Source organism: Mugil cephalus, chromosome 1 (assembly GCF_022458985.1).
Source record: "Mugil cephalus isolate CIBA_MC_2020 chromosome 1, CIBA_Mcephalus_1.1, whole genome shotgun sequence".
In the NCBI taxonomy this organism is placed as follows: Eukaryota; Metazoa; Chordata; class Actinopteri; order Mugiliformes; family Mugilidae; genus Mugil; species Mugil cephalus.
In genome coordinates this window covers 4398079-4416766 of record NC_061770.1, presented here as the reverse complement: position 1 = coordinate 4416766, position 18688 = coordinate 4398079, and the positions used below count along the sequence as shown (strand labels likewise).

Genomic DNA, 18688 nt, shown 5'->3' with positions numbered 1-18688 from the left:
GCATGTTTCATCTGAATTCAAAAGAAAAAGAAGGGAAATATTTACTGTCTATTTGCAGGGTACTTCGGCCATGAAGGAAAAAAAACAAGGCTGTCAGCTGTTTGCATTTTGCAGGCAACTAAATCACTAGTGTAAAGTCTGGCTGTTACAGTTGAGGAAAGATAATCATCCACTAGTTTATGTGCTGGCACTGAATGTAGGCAGAAAATCATCTGTTCCACATGAATTCTGCTTGAATCAAATCTAAGGACAGTTGACTATATGTATCAGTGTGTCTCTCTGTTCCTCTCAACATTTAAATTCATTGCAAGTCTGTCACTCTGCCATTGCGACCATCATGCAGCCCTTGTCCTTATCTCCATCTCATCCTGGTTGTCCGGAGTATTTCTCCTTCGGCCTCTCTGCTCCTTCACTATCAGTGGAGAGTTCTGTCTCTATTTCATAACTTCATCTGGCACTCCGCTCTGTGGTGTGACTTCACATCGCCATCGAGCTAACTCTTCTTGCTATCACCACTCTAAAACGTTGTCAACAATGGCACCACTCCATCTGGATCCCGCTGATGCTCAAGGCCTGATTTTAGCACCGGAAGGAACTAAAGTCGTGGACGGCGTTCCCTTGTGCTAAATGTTTGGCGACCTCTGTGCTTGTCTAGTGTATCATTCACTCCCATTGCTGATTGCCTCAAAGTTGAAATTAATTCATCCCACCCACTTTACACAGCCTCTGGCATCAATGCCCGTCTCGTCTTGTGTGTACGTCCATTTAGTCTCTTTATTCTGGATTTCTAAGCTGCAACAATGCGGGTTGTTCAGAAAAAGAAAAAAAAATCATACAAAGTACCTTCAATCACATTACTATAAATATTTCTTCAGATGTCTTAAAAAGGTGGGCACCGGATCATAGTTGTGTGATTCTGGGTCGGCTGACAAACCAGACAGGGTTTTTGTGCTCCCTCCTTCAAGGCAGCTCCAGTGACCGGCCTTTTATCTCCAAATGTATGATTATTTTTTCTGCTGTCTTTTAGTAATTATAATAGACCAACCCCCAACCTATCTCCCCTCTGCACACGGACACACACACTCACACACCCCTCCTCCCAAAACTAATGAAATGTCTTTCCTCTGGAGGTAGCTGAAATAATGGGCATAGAGGGAGAAGGGGAGACCATAAATGATAATGAGCCACCTCATTCTCCTTTTTTAATTCCTTCTGATTCCCTCCTCCTCCTCCTCCTCCTCCTCCTCCACCACCACCACCATAACCTCCCCAACACCCTCCCCCAACCTCCTCTTCTCCCCCAACATCCCACTACCACCTACAAATTTTCTCATTTTTATTTTCACCCCAGTCGTGCACAGCCTCCTATTACATCCCCATTTTCACTCCTCCTCCTCCTCCTCCTCCTCCTCCTCATTCTCTTCTCCATCTTCGTCCTTTCCTCAGAGAGACAGGAGCCACCGCCCTGCCATCTCTCCATCCTCCTCCCTCTCTTGTCTCCTCTCCTCTCACTCCTCACCCAGTTCTACATTGTCTGCAGCAGCCCCCCTACACCCCCCACCCCCCACCCCCACCCTCCTGCCAGGAAGCATCCTGGGTAATTTCCTCCTCTTATTGAATTGGGACGGGGGGCGGATGGAGGGAAAGATAAAGGGATGGGCAGATGAACGGAGGCTTGGGATGAGTGCTAATGGAGCCGGTGGAGGATTCACACATCTCAAATATGCAGTACTTCCTCCCCTCTTCTTGGTCTTCTGTCTCCCTTTGGCTTATTTTGTCTCTCGTGTAAAACTATAAATGCCCCTTTCCATTTACCTCTCACCCATTCTCCCTTATTCTCTCACTTGCTTTCTCTCCCTCTTCAGAAAAACCCAGACAAAAGACTACAACCTTCTTCTCTCTTTTTTTCTCTCTATTCAGCTACCCAGCTTCCTGTATCACAGGCACATACACACAGTCTGAACCTAATGCTCCCTCATGTCCTATGTTATTTCTATAGGTGAGTGAGTCATTGCTCCTCTATTCCTGTCTGTACTTCTGCTCCTCTGGGCCGAACACTATAATCACAATCTCATCTTGCCGCGCACACACACACACGGACACACTCACACACATCCACAAATACATAAACACATTCCATACTGTCGGCTAAAACTTCGTCTGACAAATACTCAGTGTTTCGTATATGAATGTTTGTGTGTAGGTGGAGATAGATGAGGCGGAGAGGTGAATGAACAGCACATAACACACACCCTACCAATAGGAGTGAGCATCACCACATGATAGCATCATTTAGACAGCAGCAAAGTTTGTTTTTTTTTTAACAATATTGGTATCAGTCTCAACCATATTATTGTTTTTAGATTATAAATGAAATAAAATAAGGTGGTGAACGTAATTTTTTAGGGTGTCATTCCTTGTTAAATAATGCACTCAGGCACTTTTTATGTCGTGCCGTCTCTCATTCTTCCTTCCTTTACTGGCACATTAAAGCGCATCCTGTAATATCACTGGTACCTGTTGACGCCTGCACACATGCGAACACAAGACAAACAAATCCACAAAATCCAGCTTCATAAAGTTCTTAGGAGTTCTACTGGAGCGGCTGCATCGAACACTGAAGAGGCCGAACAGACTGGTGGAGAACGCCGCCTCTTGAGCCTGTGGAGGTGGGGGTTGAATGGAGGATGAAACCAAAGCTGCCTCCCTGATGGAACACCAGGCCCACCCCATCAATGGCATTATAACAGCACTGGGCAGCTCCTTCGTTGCGCAGTGTGAATGAGTGCTACCACAGGTCCTTCCTTCCTGCTGCTTTGAGCCTGTGAGCTTTAAAAATGTTCTCCATGACTGACAAGAATCCCCCTAACTATCAGCAACCTGATAATTTGACCCAAGGTGAAAGATCCTGGATATTGGCACAGAGTCTCAGATATTGGAAGCTCAGTATTGATCAACAGCCCACATCAGTCAATCCTTCATGGCTCTAGGCTGCAAACTGCACCAATATATTTTATTCAAAGGCAACTTCTGATGCACGACTGGAGATCAATACACTGACAGATGAAGAGCAATGTTGCTGAAACGCCATTTGACATTTGATATTTTGTACATGAACAGTGATCCCGAAATGACTTTTGATACTTAAAGGAAACAAAAGAGCTCACGTTCTGAGTTTGAAATGCAAGCAAACATCAGCATGACTTTAAGGGTCACAGCCTCTTGGCCAAATGAACTATTCTTCCTCTCAAGCCTAATGTCTCGCTAAGAACAGTACAGGGTGAAAGGTTTTTGGAGAAAAATTCAAATAGCTACAGTGATAACGATGAGCTACAAATCCTCTTGAAGTGAGAACAGGCAAAGAAAAAAGTATGTTTTTTTTTTCTTTTTTTTTTTACTTTACTGCACAAAGATGATTATAAGAAGCATGACAATAAGTCAGTGTGAGCCAATTAGAACAGCTCTGACATGGTGTCACCAAACAGGCCGCTACAACTGTCAGATAATAACAGGAGTCACTGAGGTTCTGGCAGAAGTGTGGGTGTATGTGTGTGAGCAGGAGAAATGGCGAAAGACAAGATTAGAGTGTGAAAGTATTGAACTGCATGTGTGTTGTCAAGATATTCTGTGTGTGTGTGTGTGTGTGTGTGTGTGTGTGTGTGTGTGTGTGTGTGTGTGTGTGTGTGTGTGTGTGTGTCGGACGTATGTAGATATATTGGCATTTCTGTGCAAATTGGCACTTCAGTGTGTGTGTGTCTCTCTCCCTCTCTCTCTCCTTAGCTAATTAACTCAACGCTCAGAGGCCTAGCTTAATTGGAATGAGCCCAGCCCTCTGTTTCCCCCCCGCCTGTTATCTAGACACACGCACACAAAAAACACACACACAGGGAATATGACTGACAGCGAGTGTGTGGTACTGATAGTCACAGCAGTACAGGGTGAAGTGCTGGTGGTGGTGGTGCGGTGGGAACAATACGGAATATACAAATTACAACCCCCATCCCCACCTACACCTACACCCACACACTCCTCAACCACCTAACCAAGCCACTTATCCATAAAGGAAGAAGCTGATCTTCCAACACAGGCCTGATGGACACTCTTTACAGGCCTGAAAGACGGTGAGTTTGGGGGGAATTAGACATGTTTGTTTTAGCTCGTTCTTCCTGGTTACATTACGTAATTGCACATCAATTAGGAGAATTATGACATAAAAATACTGGATTGTGGAGCATTTATAAAACTCCCAAGTCAAACAACAACAACAACAGTCATCTAAGACTCTCAAAAATGAGAAATAAATGTTTAAAAGCCCTAAAGCGGTTTAACAAATTATGACCCATCTTGGCTTAGAGCAAAGGAGGTAGTTCATGAAATGTCAGTGCCAGAGGAGGTCAGGGTGGATGGATGGGTCCAGCACCAAAAAATAGGTGGGCTTTAACAACAGAGAAAACACTGTTTGCTTCCTTGTTTCTTTCATCCACCACCGCAATCATATGGTCAATCATATTGATGACTAATTCTGATTTTTCAAACGGAGGGCAGATACAAACATTTTGAACAGTAAATCAATCAACATTTGAATTTCCCCAATGGGGATCAATAAAGTATTATCTTATCTAACAATAATTTTATTGATTGGCTGCTTTTCTACATTTACATTTTTTTTAAAGAAGATATTTAATTGGCTAGTGGAAACTTCTGTTGAACATATTCACTTTATTGTTTTACAGACTAAATGTTCAATTTATTTATCGATAAGGAAGTTAATTAATGATGAATCATGTGTTCTTTATACACACTTGTCTCACTGCCAATTATGACCAGCTAAAAACCAGCTAATTCTAATCAGTGTATGTCAAATCCTTTTAGAGCTGGAACAATAGTTGCCATTTTTTGTGTAAATCACTGGAAGCTAGCATAAATGAGCTTTCACAGAAGGTAAAAATTAGCAATGTCTCATACTTAATGACTGAAAATGGTTTTGGTCCATTGGCCTCCATGAGCGCCAGACTAAAACACTGATATTTCTTCTCATTACAGTGTTTTAATTGCTTGTGCAAAGTGATGCGTGGGAGTTTTGTTCCTATAAGTCATTACGGGTCCTCCTACACGCCTGTCACACCAAGTACAAAAGGGCCCGCTGGTTTAAAGCATCATGATTTACGCTCAAGGAAATTCAGATGGTCTCAGGGTGAACAGAAAACATATTCAGTCTGACGGCGCAGACAAAAATATGAACTCTTCAACTTCACACAGGAGCCAAGAATCAGAACAGTGTTTAACCTGCAGCTCCGATGAAGTAACATCATGTACCTTATTGTTGCCCATACACTGCAGCTTCATCTGTTTCATGTAGGTGGTGGTGAGAGGCATGTTGTAGTCTATCACCTCTGACACCAAAGAGCTTGGTCTGTCGTTCTCTGGAGAGGAGACAAAGGGAAACTATTAGAAAATTGTGTCCATGTTGTCAAACAGTCAATACTTATATACACACCAGGAAGACCAGTTTAACAATAAATATATCTAATATATTTGGATGGCCTTACTGATTGATGCATTAGTGTATCTATACATAAGTACAATCCTGTTTGCTCTTCCACTGAAAAAGAACTCACTGACATTCATTTGTATGCAAACCAAAGTGTTGCCGGTGTCCTCTGGTTCGCTGTCTTTTCCCATGTGGTGCAGCTTGTTTATATGAACTTTGTCAGTGTGTGGGAATTGTGTGTTTTCTTCACAGTAATAATCTTATACACAACTCTGAATAAAACTTAAGGGTTTTTGAGGATTCGGCAAAACAACAACTTCAGTGGTTCTCATTATCGGACAAAATACATTTTTCAAAGACCCTTAGGCTACCAAGTGAATATTAACGACATGTTGCACAGCACAGGTGGATTATTTATTATCCTTTGGATACACTAAGACACTCATTTTTAATATGTCGTCCATCTTTAATTGCAGTACAAGCTGGAGTCAGGAGCCAGTATACTGAATGCTCAGTCTGTTGTCACAAGCATACTTCAAAATTCATGAAAAACAGAAATACATTTTTACTGACATACATTTCTAAGTGGAAATATTTGTTTTCCAAGATTGAATACTTCCTGATTTTATGCCGACATTAGTATTCCATTAATCATCACATTAACCACATCGGCCAGAACAGAGTGACCCCATCGGAAGGAATTTATCATCAGATTGAAAGGGGCGGTTGTAAACTTTTAATGATCTGTTTAATTAAAAATATTAGAGCCTAATAGCCGTGTAAACACTTGATCTGAAGAAGCTACATGGATAAATGACGAAATGCTTTCATCTTTTTTTGGATGTACTTGTTCTGACTGTTTCTGGTCAGAATAATTATCAGGTGGTAAGTTTCCAGTAGGGAAACATGGAACAGGCAAAACAACAACAGCAACGCTCCATTGTGGGCAGAGGCACTTTTTCTCTGTTCCGTTCTGACTGATGTTTCGGGGTAGGTGAACACAGTTTGTCTTATCAGATCATTCGATTTAGACGACATGTAAAGAGCTAAGTTGGAACCTGTAAACACAAAAACATTTCCAGCTGGTTTAGACTGGTATCTAATGCGGCCCTACAGCAATGCAGAATACATCATGTATCATCAGCATCTTGTGAAGTTCACCCTTTTCATATTGTGTCTTTGTGTTATTATTCCCCACTTTTTTGGAAAGTTTCTGCTCAGGTCAGTGATAGTCACCATTCTTTGTCAGACAGCCAACACTAGAGGACCCTCTAAAGCTGGAGACACTGAAACGTGTGAGGAGCAGTTGTTCTTGTAAACTAAAAGGTGTTTCTTTTGTGTCACTACATGTGCAAATGGCTTTATACAGCACTTCCACAAAAAAATCAAACTACACAGCAAATATCAGTATTACTCCCAGTCTCCACTCATCTCCCACATCTCCAACTCTCCTCTGCTTGTCCTTTCAGCATTTTATCTATTGACCAGTTAAAGGACGTGTCTAAAGTCTGGGGCGACTACAGGTTGGACATGACCACGGTCCATGAGATCAATACGGCTTAGGAGAATAGACAGGATCATCATCATTGATTGGTGACTGATAGTCTTGTAGCAGAACAAGAGAAAGAGAGAGTGTGTGTATTCTCCAGAGAGGCACACACTGCGATAACTGACTGATTATGTGACACAAAGCTGCCACGTGGTCTTCAACATGTGCCTCTGAATGGGTCATGAAAACAATGGATGTAGTTTGAGAGCACAAACACATCTGTAGTATTATTGTGTGAGCAGAAATTTCATAGTGACTGGGAGACAGGGAATCATGCTCTGAAAAGAGAGAAATAAATAGATGTGGAGTCTAGACATAAATCAGATTTCAAGTTAAGATGACAAAAACCTTCTTCTCTAAAGGATTTATCTTTGTAGTAGCACCTTAAGGAATGCACCACACCACCACTACCAACACACCAAACCAGCAAAAGAACTAACCAGCAATGAAGGCTGACTTGCCTCTTGTTGTGTTTGGATCAAAGCGTGAACAAAATAAATCAGCTGAGAAACCACCAACAAGGTTCTGACTAGTGGCAACAGTGGGACACACCACCAAAATCAGGGTCACAGCCGCCCACCAGCTGGATGACTGCCATCTTGGTGTGTCTGTACCTTTAACAGTGAACTAAACCCTGTTACATTTGTCTCTTATTTAAATCTTGGACTTGCACAATATATATGCATTAATCATGGCACAACTAGTTTCAGGTCCTGTGCACCTAATGAACTGCAAACTGCTCTCAAGCTAGCTTGGTCCGTTCGCTCCTCTTGGCAAATTAAAGTCATCACTTCCTCGTTTTTTTTGTAACATTTAGTTTAAAATACGGGTTATTATTCCTTTATTTAAAAAAAACTGTGCAGGCACACACACACACACACACACACACACAGGCTCCTACAGTGAGCCTGCTGCCTGTGTCAATTAAACAGGGCCCCGGTCCACACTGATTAATTGCATTTAATAATTCACAGCTGAACTTTAGTGGGAGTCACTTCAGCATAGCGATAAAGGGGATGAGGTCATGTGTGTGTGTGCACCTGTGTGTGTGTGTGTGAGAGAGAGAGAAAGTGTGCGTTTCAGGGAGAGGCTGAACCCCCACAGGGTAGTAAGGCAATTAGCTGCTCTTTCTCCGAGTGGCATCCAGTGATGGCACAACAAACCGTCCCTGAGCTGATGTTTCCCGGCCGCTGTCGTTACCGTATGTGTGCGTGTTTGATTGGACGTCCAGGTTATTCCATCTTCTAATTAAATAATTCATATTAAGTCCTGTGGAAATGTTTACTGTTTTCATTTAAAAAATGTCATTCAAATCAAACACACTGTCCAACTGGTCCAATCAAAGAGAACAGCTGTTATAAAATACACTACCAGTCCAAGGTTTGGACACACCGTCTCACTCACACAGAAAACTGAATGTTCTTCCCTTACAATGCTTAAAAACTGACTGTTTTTACATCTAAGGGAAGTCCTTTGCAGTCTCTATGGTTTAGATTGTACAGAATAAAGGCCCTGCATGTGTTAATGGGAAAATCTCAACTTTTAGAAAAGTTTAAAGCAGTAAGAGCATTAGTCATGTATCCGCACTGCTCCTTTTAAAAGGGAACTGACTTTAAGGGTGTCTCTTACACCACATTTGGTTAGTTTTCTTGTATTCTACTGTTTGTCCAGCGTTGTGCAATCACAGGATGCCTGTCAAGATTCCCCTTCCATGTCCCATCAACATTTTTTTAGAGTCATATTTCCCCTCTCCGTCTTTTTCTCCCATACTTCAGATTTCTCCACCCGACAGCTCCGTCCCTTCCTCCCGCTCTCCCCAGACTCTGTGGAAAATGAGCTCGTTTCCTGGGCCATTTTCTTTGTTAAAAGCCATTAATTAGGCTAATTGAGGAGAGAGACAGGACACTCCAATGACTCTTCTACTTAATGAGGGATGAGAAGAAAAAAATGGGGGATGGGGAAGATGGACGTAGGGCAGAGGGAAGAGTAGAAAAGGCAAGAGAGGAGGGAAAGGGAGGAGGGGAAGACAAGACATGGGACAGGAGGCTTGGAGCAGTGCGGAGGCGTGGGTGACGGGAGGGAGAGGGACAAGAAGAAGAGCTGGACGAGGGATGAAGGGATGGTGGGTGACGGACATGCTGGAGGGGGGATGGAATGGTGGGCACCAAGGAGAGGACTGGGGGAGGGATGGAAGTGTGGCATAGGGAAAAAGATTGGGGTGCCTTCGGGGTGCCAGCAAGTGTAGGAAATATATTGTGGGGGTGGGAGAGTTGGCAAAGGAGTGGAAGACTATGAAATGGACATCAGCATTTTGTCTTCCAGCAGGCAGCTAAGTGGAAAAAATACCACTCAGTTTCACATTTCAGTGCTTTTCATTTTCCTGTTTCTGCTGAAAGATCATGTCACTGTTAGAAAAACACTTCTATGTTGTAGAAAATTCCCATATCTGCTTTTTTTGATGGAATAACTGAGGCGACTCACATCAGTCTCGGGTCTGTAGGATAAATATGAAGCTAGGTAGCAATTAGCTTTGCTTATCATTAAGACCGAGACTGAAATGCGGAGGTGACATCTTTAAACTTATATTCACCCCTTAACCTCACAAAATTAAAATGTTTTATCTCATTTGTTTAAGAATTAAAACTACTATTGCGTCTTCACACTTAAACAATAGTATGTGGAAGTCAAACAGTCACCTCTGGCCCAACATTTAAGTTATAGAAACTGCAGTTCCTCAAATGTCCACTTGAGGCTGCTCCAAAAGTGCTCCAAATGTTGTAATGTCTCAACGTTTCCAGCCTGGTACACATACAAGTTTAGGTCTCTACAGCTTATATCTCCATTCATACCAACTGTACGGGTGACAGATGACTATTCTCACGGGTTGTTAACTGTCTGGAGTTAAGTGTGTTATGTCTAACACATAAGTGACATCATAAAGGGTTTGTCTGTCTTTATATATAGCCAATAGTGGACACACATGATAAACAAAACAACAATAAGTATCTGATTAAAATATAAATATGTTCAGTGGGGATCTTCTGTAGTCTTGGTACGTGTATAATCAAACTTTAGACAAACCTAAACGAGCTGTTTCCATGGATTCCATGGAAGGAGTCTTTTTAGAACAAGACAGCTTGGTAAGTCCTGGGCAGCATTTTCCTTGTTGAGCTACAGAGGAGCAAAGGAAACTATTACAGTTTGGATCATCATGTAACTACACATGGAGCTAGGCTTATTTATGTATTTTGCTCACAGTAAGGGTTTTTAAGCTTCTCCAAACTACGGAGCATTTATGACTCTCCCCAGACCTCTACTGTCCCACTGGACCATGAAGGTGAACTGTACAACCAGCTGAAAACTCAGTGGTTTTAAAGCTGCAGCACCTAATGTCACCTATAATCATTACACTGACATTGTACACATTAGACTGCATATAACTCTGTTTGCTCTTTACATTGGGCTGTTCACATTAAACTGGCTTTGGAGATTCCCGCAGACATGGACACCATGGAGGTTGTGGTGGAATGGAAAAAAACATGAAAGTAAATATCTAAAACCAGAGAGCATTTATTTTTTTGTTTTTTTCATTTTTAATTATCCTCTTGTTCGCTGCCTGGGGAGGCTTCAGAGATGCTGGTTAGCTCAGCCACAAGCGGCTCGTCAAGATGACTGACATGAGGTGGGAGGGACATGGGAGCAGCACAAACAACGTGGCTTTAATATAAAGAAAAGAAGCTTAGTTTAGCTTTAAAAAATTCATGTAGAATGTGTTCTATGTTTTACCAGATTATATATAAAGAAAGAAAGAAAGAAAGAAAGAGCTGAAAGACGAGGTAAGGACTCCTCTGAACCCTTGTGTTTTAACAGACACAGACACAGACTCAGAGCATGGACGCAGGAATCATCTGTTTCTTTGCCAGTGTTGGACTTGCATATCATTCAAATGTGAGAGAGAACAAAGAGAGAATTAATATAACGACTACAATCTTCTTTTACAGCTAACAGTTAAATGTCTGCTTTAATAGCAAGAGCACTGACGGAGCGTCATTTTGTTAATTAGTGAAGTGGGGTGGCATGAGATCAAATTAAAGGTTAAGCTAAGTATGGGTGATAAAAACAATGTAAACTAATTATAAGGTAGTATGTGATGGAAACGAGTCGCAATGAATTAAATGTCTGGTGGTGTTTGCAGTGAGTTAATATTACTGAAGACTGAAACGTCCTCTTCATCTTTAGACAAAACATTTGATGAATATCGATTTAAATGTAAAATAAAACAATTGTGTCAACTATGTGGGATACTTTGACAGATGTAGCAGGTACTCTGTGTATTCTCCTACCTTGTCAAAACCCACTTCCTACATTACCTATAATAACAACTTGACCACTGACAGCTCAATCTGAGATTTGGTTAAAAGAGGCGTGAAGATAAGCTCAGACTGCAGGAGCTTTAAAACCCTTCCTGGTTTTGAAATTGGGCTGCATCACACTCTTCAGGAGGAACTTCGGAGATATGACCCTTTCACATCGTGCACATATTTATTACAGTTTCATTTAGTGCCAGACCAGGGGGCATTGAAAAATAACGGAGACTGAGCTGAAACAACTTGACATAAATTCATAATATTTTGGAAGGAGAAAAATATTGTTAAATGATAATGTTTTGGGAGATCAGCCCAGAGTATATTCTTCAGAGAGAACTGCAGGTGAGCTTTTAACTGTCAGTTTCAATAATACATCAGTAGTAACAAGCGTGTTTCATATTAACTGGGGTGGCTCCTGTGACTTGTGGTGAGTGGTTTGTGGGTTTTCAAACATGATCTCTAAACCAGTATTTAACCAAATAATCCTGGGCAAACCTTGGTGAGGACCAGAACACATTCCCACTATCATTGTCAGATGTGATAGCTTCGAGGAGCGATGAGGACCTTCAGGATAAAGCTAATTTCTTTCTCTCCTTGAGTATAAGGAGTATAAAAGATAAAGTCTGTATCTGAAACTTCTCCCTCATTCAGTCGTTCACTGCATCTGATCATAAAGATTTATTAGGCTACTTTATAGTAAGTAAACTTAGTTTTGCACCAATAAATGTGATAATTGCTGTCTCTAGTAACCGAATGCAGCATATAAATATATTCATATAGATGGAAGAATACATTTCACACTCAGACTTCAAAGGTCAAATGAAGAGGACTGTGTAGTAATTAGTGATTCCACACAGTTATCGTTCATCTTCTAGAGAAATGTAACTGCATGGAAACTGCAGGAAGATAATTACGTGAATGACCCCACTAACAGTTCCAGTCTTTCTTGTTTGTGTGACTAAAAAAAGGTCTGCGATCAGAAGGCTCGCTGACTTTTACTGCAGTGTTGTGTTTGCACCTTTGTAGTCCTGTCCTGTGGTGCTGATGTGCATCCTCTTCTGACACTCTCCACAGCTCATCAGGAAACGAGTCACTGCCTCTCTGGGCAGGAAGGCGTACGTCTCCGCTATCTGAGAGAGACACAGCGACAGACACAACAAACGGGAGGGTGTTCAGTCTGAACACTGATGGCAAAAACCCCCTTTGGGCTGCACTATGCTGGTATCTGGACAGAGAGCAGGTACACACTCATCCATCATTCACTATCACCTGTCACTATTTTAGTTTCCACACTTCATAAGCAGCAAAATTTGCATTCCATAGCAAATATTCACAGAGACAATATTGATTTAAGGTGATGAAAGTCGCTCAAATTATTAAACAGCTTAATGAAAGGTTGTTGAATGAACATTCAGTAGAGACAGAATTGGATTTTCTCTTTTAAAAGTTAATGCAAATCATATTCAACATTATCATAATTATGATTAACTGTCAAATTCTTCAGGTGGCTTCAGTTTACTTTTTCCCTCCGGTTCATAGAAAAATAATACATATTGTAAAGTCTTGTAGTAATTGTTGACGTTTCTCAGAATTTCCCATAATGCCTTTCAATATGCCTCATTAGCATAATTAGAGTAAGAAATAGGAAAAGAGTCCCTCAGCTTAAGACTAAACTAGAACAACTTTATAAGAAAAGTCAAATGTCAGTGCGTGATTATTAAACCACGAAAACATTTTTGAACTCATCTCATTCAAATTATAACGTCTGCATTTTTACAGAATACTTTTTTTTTTTTTTTACAGCAATATTAAAAACAGGCTGCACACACAGTGATGCTGAGGATATGAGGTGTGTACATTTCTCAGTGTGTTTTAATATGCACAAATCAAATAGTTATTCTGGGAGAAAAAAGGGGGCACAAAGGCACAAAAGAAGAGAGGAGGAAGGGTGGAAGACAAGCGTAATGGGTGGATGGGGGACGCCTGCGTCTATGTGTGTGCGGGAAGGAGGGGGGAGACCAAGGCAAATGTCAGTCACAGCCTTTAGCTGGCTCAGAGCTACATGTGAATTAACTCGTTCTTTAACATGTGGATGGAGTAAGATTAAAAGGTTTAAGATTTTGAAAATAACATAAATATCAATAAAAACTAAATCAGTATCTAAAACGCAATAGGAAGCATACGAAAAAGAGAAGGACATGAAAACAGGAGTCTCAGATGGGTCTCCAGAGCACCACAGGTGGCTGCCCAGCCCTCCAAGTGTGTGTGTGTGTGAATGGATGGGTTAAAATGCACTGAACAAATATCCCCACTGTGGCATCAAATACTATCCACTCCCTATGGTCTTCTACCACAGAACCCCACGGCCTCTGTGGAGGCTGCACCGCTGTGATTTCACCAAAAGAGGGCAGTGTCAGCACCTGGGACAGCAGGCTGGTTTACTTTTACTTCTGTTTAGGCCCCGCAACTTAAATGAGGTGTCAAATTGTTCTTCCGCAGCATGTGGAGAATTAACAGAAAAGAATAACACTGGAGCTGATAATGAAGGTAGCTCGCTCTGTGACCTATAAAATGTTTTTTTAAATGATTTTTCTGAACTCTTTTGCTTTATTTATCTCATATTTCTTTTTAAATAAATTTCAAAACTAACTATTAGAGAAAATAGTGTGAAACGATTTCTCAAAACAATTATAGTCCTTTTAGCAGTTATTAACTTTCTCACTGAATCTATAAAGGAATATTTAGTTCATTAAATAATGGACTTTCAACTCCTGGAAAAGCTGACACCTGTGAAATACAACAATTATTACAGGAGCAGCGGGATGTTTCAGCCAGATTAGTTTCTGACCTGAAACTGAAACTGGACAAGCGTGACGACGGCTGTTAGAAGACTAAACCGCTGCGTCTATTCTCTTCATGTCAGACACGCTTAAAGGGGAATGAAGCCCAAAAGAAGAGGAAGAGAGAGAGAGAGAGAGAGGTTAAGCAACAGAAGAGTTATGAAAGAGAGAACACTATACTCTAAGGTGGAGGCTGAGACGGAGGAGACACATGGCAGAGAGAAACCAGAGAGATCCAGAGCTGCAGCCGCGAGGAGGAATAAACTAAGAGGGAAAATCAAAGATAAGAACATCTCGTTGGAGCTTGGTTGCCACTTATTCAAAACGTCTAAGAGAGGAGCATGCTCACCGCTTTGTAGGTCTTCTTCTGGCCAGCGTGTTTTGGTGACTTTCCCGGGTCAGGGCTGATCTCTACGTGCATGGCATAGATGATGTCGAAGAAATCCTCCACTACTGCCACGCGCTTCAGGGACGAGTCGACCCCTGACACACCGTCCACACACTGGAGATGGAGGCACAGAGAAAACGGTCAAGTTATTACGATCACTTTCTTTGGCCTTTAATCAAAAGTTCCCCGACAGACAGGAGACAGAGTGACATTCAAGTGAAGGCAGCCAGCCAGGATAGAGACAAGTGGGACACACCTTAAACCACTGGGGGCTACGGTGATAGAGTGAATTATTAAATAAACCATCAAGGAGAAATGGATAAACACCTAAATGAAAACATCCCACCCAAGATGTACAGGTAACTCAGCTGGGGAAAAGCATCATTGTCAGCCTCTGGAAACTAGATTTAACAGAACCTGGATATGTCCCTCACTTCCTCAAATTATTTTGGTGAATAGTCTACCCAGTCTTTCATGGTTTAATAGTCATGTTCAAGTTTACTGAAATAATTCTGATCAGAGATTTTATCTCAACTCTTTACCTGGACACTGAATAAAACCATCTGTTTACATGCCACAAGACATCAATCACAACAGAGCATCCTTCACAGAGTGGGTCTGACGGATGTGGAGGGACGTAGTGGACACATACTAACACAACAGTCCTGAATTAAATCTTAGCTTCACTGAGGTTACGGTGTTGAACGTCTGTTTAAAATAACTGGGCTGTGGTTTGTAGTGCCACTGAATTGTATTATTTTGTATCAATACGTGTTATTTTCACAACCCCATTTTAGTCAGTGGGTAAGGCTGAATAATACAAACACTTCCTTGTTTAATTCAAGCTAGTTTAACAAGACCGCAAACTACCTCCTCCACAAATGACCACGCAGTTGAATGACCACCTTTCTGATGCTGCTTTTATCAACTGAACATCGTAATAGTCATGAATGGAGGGTTTATTAAGTGTACAGCTATTGTATTATAATGAATTCATTTCCACTAGTGTATCTAAAGAACCGGCAAGTGAGCGTTTAACAGAAAAAGCTGAATGAGAGAGACACTGAATGCATTCAATAGAAGAAGACGGCCTGGGTGGAGCCTCGTGTTCAACTTTACTGCCCTCTTTCATTCTGGCTTTGTTCATTTCAAACACTTATCTCGACAACTCGTTGCTTCTGTCCCACATGAGACAAGCATGCATATAAAGAATGTATTTATTACCACCACTTTGATCAGATCAAGTGTTAACGTGATTATTAGGAGCTCATATTTCCCGTCAGAGCAGATTATCAAAGGGTTATATCACAGCTCTCAGTCTGACTGAAAATTCCTTCTGATCAGTCTAGTTCTGAATGAGGTGGTTAGATGAGACATTTTTATTCTTATTATTAGTAGAGCATTGGTGTTCACATAAGCACAGCAATTAAAAAAAGAAGGCTAGTGTCAGCCAAAGAAGTAGAGCTTCAGTGTAGTGAGATTTTCCTTGTTTGTGTTATTGGGACGGATGAGCAGGGAAGGGTAACACATGGTGGGAAGTTTCACTTCTGAGAGATTTCAACAATAAATTAAGTGATTGTTGTCTGAGTGAAAATGACCCTCACTATCAAACACAATAACATTTAAATGCCTTTCATGTAACACAGGGGCACTTTATATACAACACTACATCAATGAAAGGCTTAAAGCAACTAAACACATTAAAAGCTACTAAAAGCACTCATTTAAAGTGGCAGCTATCAAACAAACACTATAGTCCTTTCACATGGCAGTCAGTACTCGAGTGTGAACTCTTCACAGCGCTTCACAGACTCTCATCAGACCACAGTGAGTGAACAAAAAACTGCAGGCCGCTTTCTTACTGCCATAAATGAACAGGAGAACTAACAGCTCTGTCACTGACTCTGGTCTTTACTATGTCACTGCAATCACAAACGCATTCACCAGTTAGTGTTTAAGTTACGGGTCACCTGGGTCACCTGTTTAAGTTAGCTAATGACTGTCACGATGGACATTCAACCAGATCACGTTCAGTCTGTATAATGAAAGACACTCTAGGTTATTCTGAGAACATCAGTCTTAGTGACTAAAATAACCAATTATTAATGATGTAGTTATGGCATTTTAATGTGACGGAACATTCTTGGCCTCAGTGGGAACTTTAACTCTCAACAATATGTATGTAACTAATTGACGCTGTTTACACTTTCAAGTTCTCACAGACTACATGATGATGTATTTGCTGCTTTGAGTCAACTTAAGACTTTATTACACCCTAAAACTTTCCTAACCATTAATGAAACTTTGTTACATTCACACATTTCCCACTTGTTCCCACTTGTACATGGAAATAACTTCTAATAATTATACCATATACGATCTAAAAATGTACGAAGTGGCGTTTGTGTCATTTTAGCAGTGTTGGCCTGCTGCTAGGCATGTAAAGCATAATGAAATGTTTCAGTGTTACTGACATGCCCATTTTCTTTGCTGTTAAATGGTGTGAAATAAATTCATGATGTGTAATTATACTTGACTGTAGCAGCTCAGAATTAGACAAAGACTTCTACACCTACTGTGTGTTAACCATGCTTCCCGAAGGACAAAGCGTTCTCTCCGTCTAACACACACACACTCACAAACAGTCCTGGGAATACGGCAAGTCTTAGGAGCCTCCTTTTTTCCCACAAGGCAGTGAGAGTGTGAGGCAGAAAACAAAGAGTGACTTTAAAGGTGATATAATTGAGTTTGCATGTGCCTTTTTGGGCTGTTCAGTAAGAGAAAAGAGACGAGAGCAAGAAGAAAAGAAGGAGATCAGAGACTAACAGTGGGATGGGTGGATGGGTAAAGAAGAAGGGTGTGGCAACCTGCTTAAGGGACTCAACATATGTCTCTGGATTACAGGTGATGTAACACGCACACGCACACGCACACACACACACACACACACACACACACACACACACACACACACAAACACAGAATATACTGTCCACAAACACACTCACAAAAACCTGAAACATCAAAAGACACTTAAACACACCTACTGTGTGAGGGTCAGCTACTTGGTTACTATGGCTGTAAGGTGCGTGTGTGTGTGTGTGTGTGTGTGTGCATTCTAATAACTCCCTAATAAACACAGTGAGTCTTCAAGGAAATGCTGAGACATGCACACACACATACACACACACATCAGAGCAGATGGTAAAACGGTAAAATAATTTGTTTTCCCATTAGAGGACAGAAACTATCTGGTACAGGTTCAGTTTGAAAACAACATTTTTACGGTCTGAAAATGTGGTGATGCCGTTTGGACGATATATATATTCTTTAAGTACTGACAGAGATTTTGAACTTTTAACAGCTAACCCGTAAACAGACCGTGAAAATAACCATTAGATGCATCCTTACATTTGCCAATCATGTATTTTATGTCCATGTCAGTTTATGTGTATTTTACTTGCTGAGCGAATGTCTTAAACACCCCTAATGAAAATGTAATGCCTTTCTTCTAACAAAAAAGGCTAAGTAATGAGTAATGAGTAAGTAATGGTTAAAGCTACATTAGTGATTTGCTGGTCGTCCATCTCTTTTGTCGCTGACAGTCGGCCTCGTGTGGACCAGGCCCTGGTTGCCCTGGTAGCCGTGTGGTATATTTCCCACCACAATTTTTCTCAGTGAAATACACAGAGCTTAAAAATATTACTAGTATATGGACAGAGCTAGCTGTACTTGCCCTCAACTCTCTCTATTTGCCTCTCTAATGCCTCTCCTCCATCTGGTTCACCTGATCCTCTAAGCTCACCATCAGCATGGGAACTTTGGTGGAAGGAACCAAAGTCATGGACGGTGTTTCCTTGTGTTAAAGGTTCATTAAAAATGTTAACTCATGTGTCAATCAACTGTATCAGACAACTGGTCAAACTCAACTTAGTCCTACTTGGCAATCATCCATTTCACGTTGCGGAAGGATTTCCTCCCCTACCATTGTTCAAAAGTTACTGAACGTGCATGGTCTCTTTTTGCCTCGTCGCTGCTCGTCTCTCAGTGTGT

General features: G+C 41.3%; 1 protein-coding gene across 3 annotated transcripts in view; it reads right to left on the bottom strand.

Annotated features, from left to right (window-relative positions):
- Window positions 1-18688, bottom strand: part of LOC124996669 (nucleolar protein 4-like) — a 138911-nt gene that overhangs the window by 89213 nt on the left and 31010 nt on the right. For all 3 annotated transcript variants that reach the window (XM_047569936.1, XM_047569921.1, XM_047569929.1), the window contains 3 exons: window positions 14597-14749; window positions 12426-12537; window positions 5317-5423 (listed from right to left, as the gene is read on the bottom strand). In XM_047569936.1, coding sequence (XP_047425892.1) covers window positions 5317-5423; window positions 12426-12537; window positions 14597-14749 — 372 coding nt within the window. The remainder of the gene's footprint in view (window positions 1-5316; window positions 5424-12425; window positions 12538-14596; window positions 14750-18688) is intronic.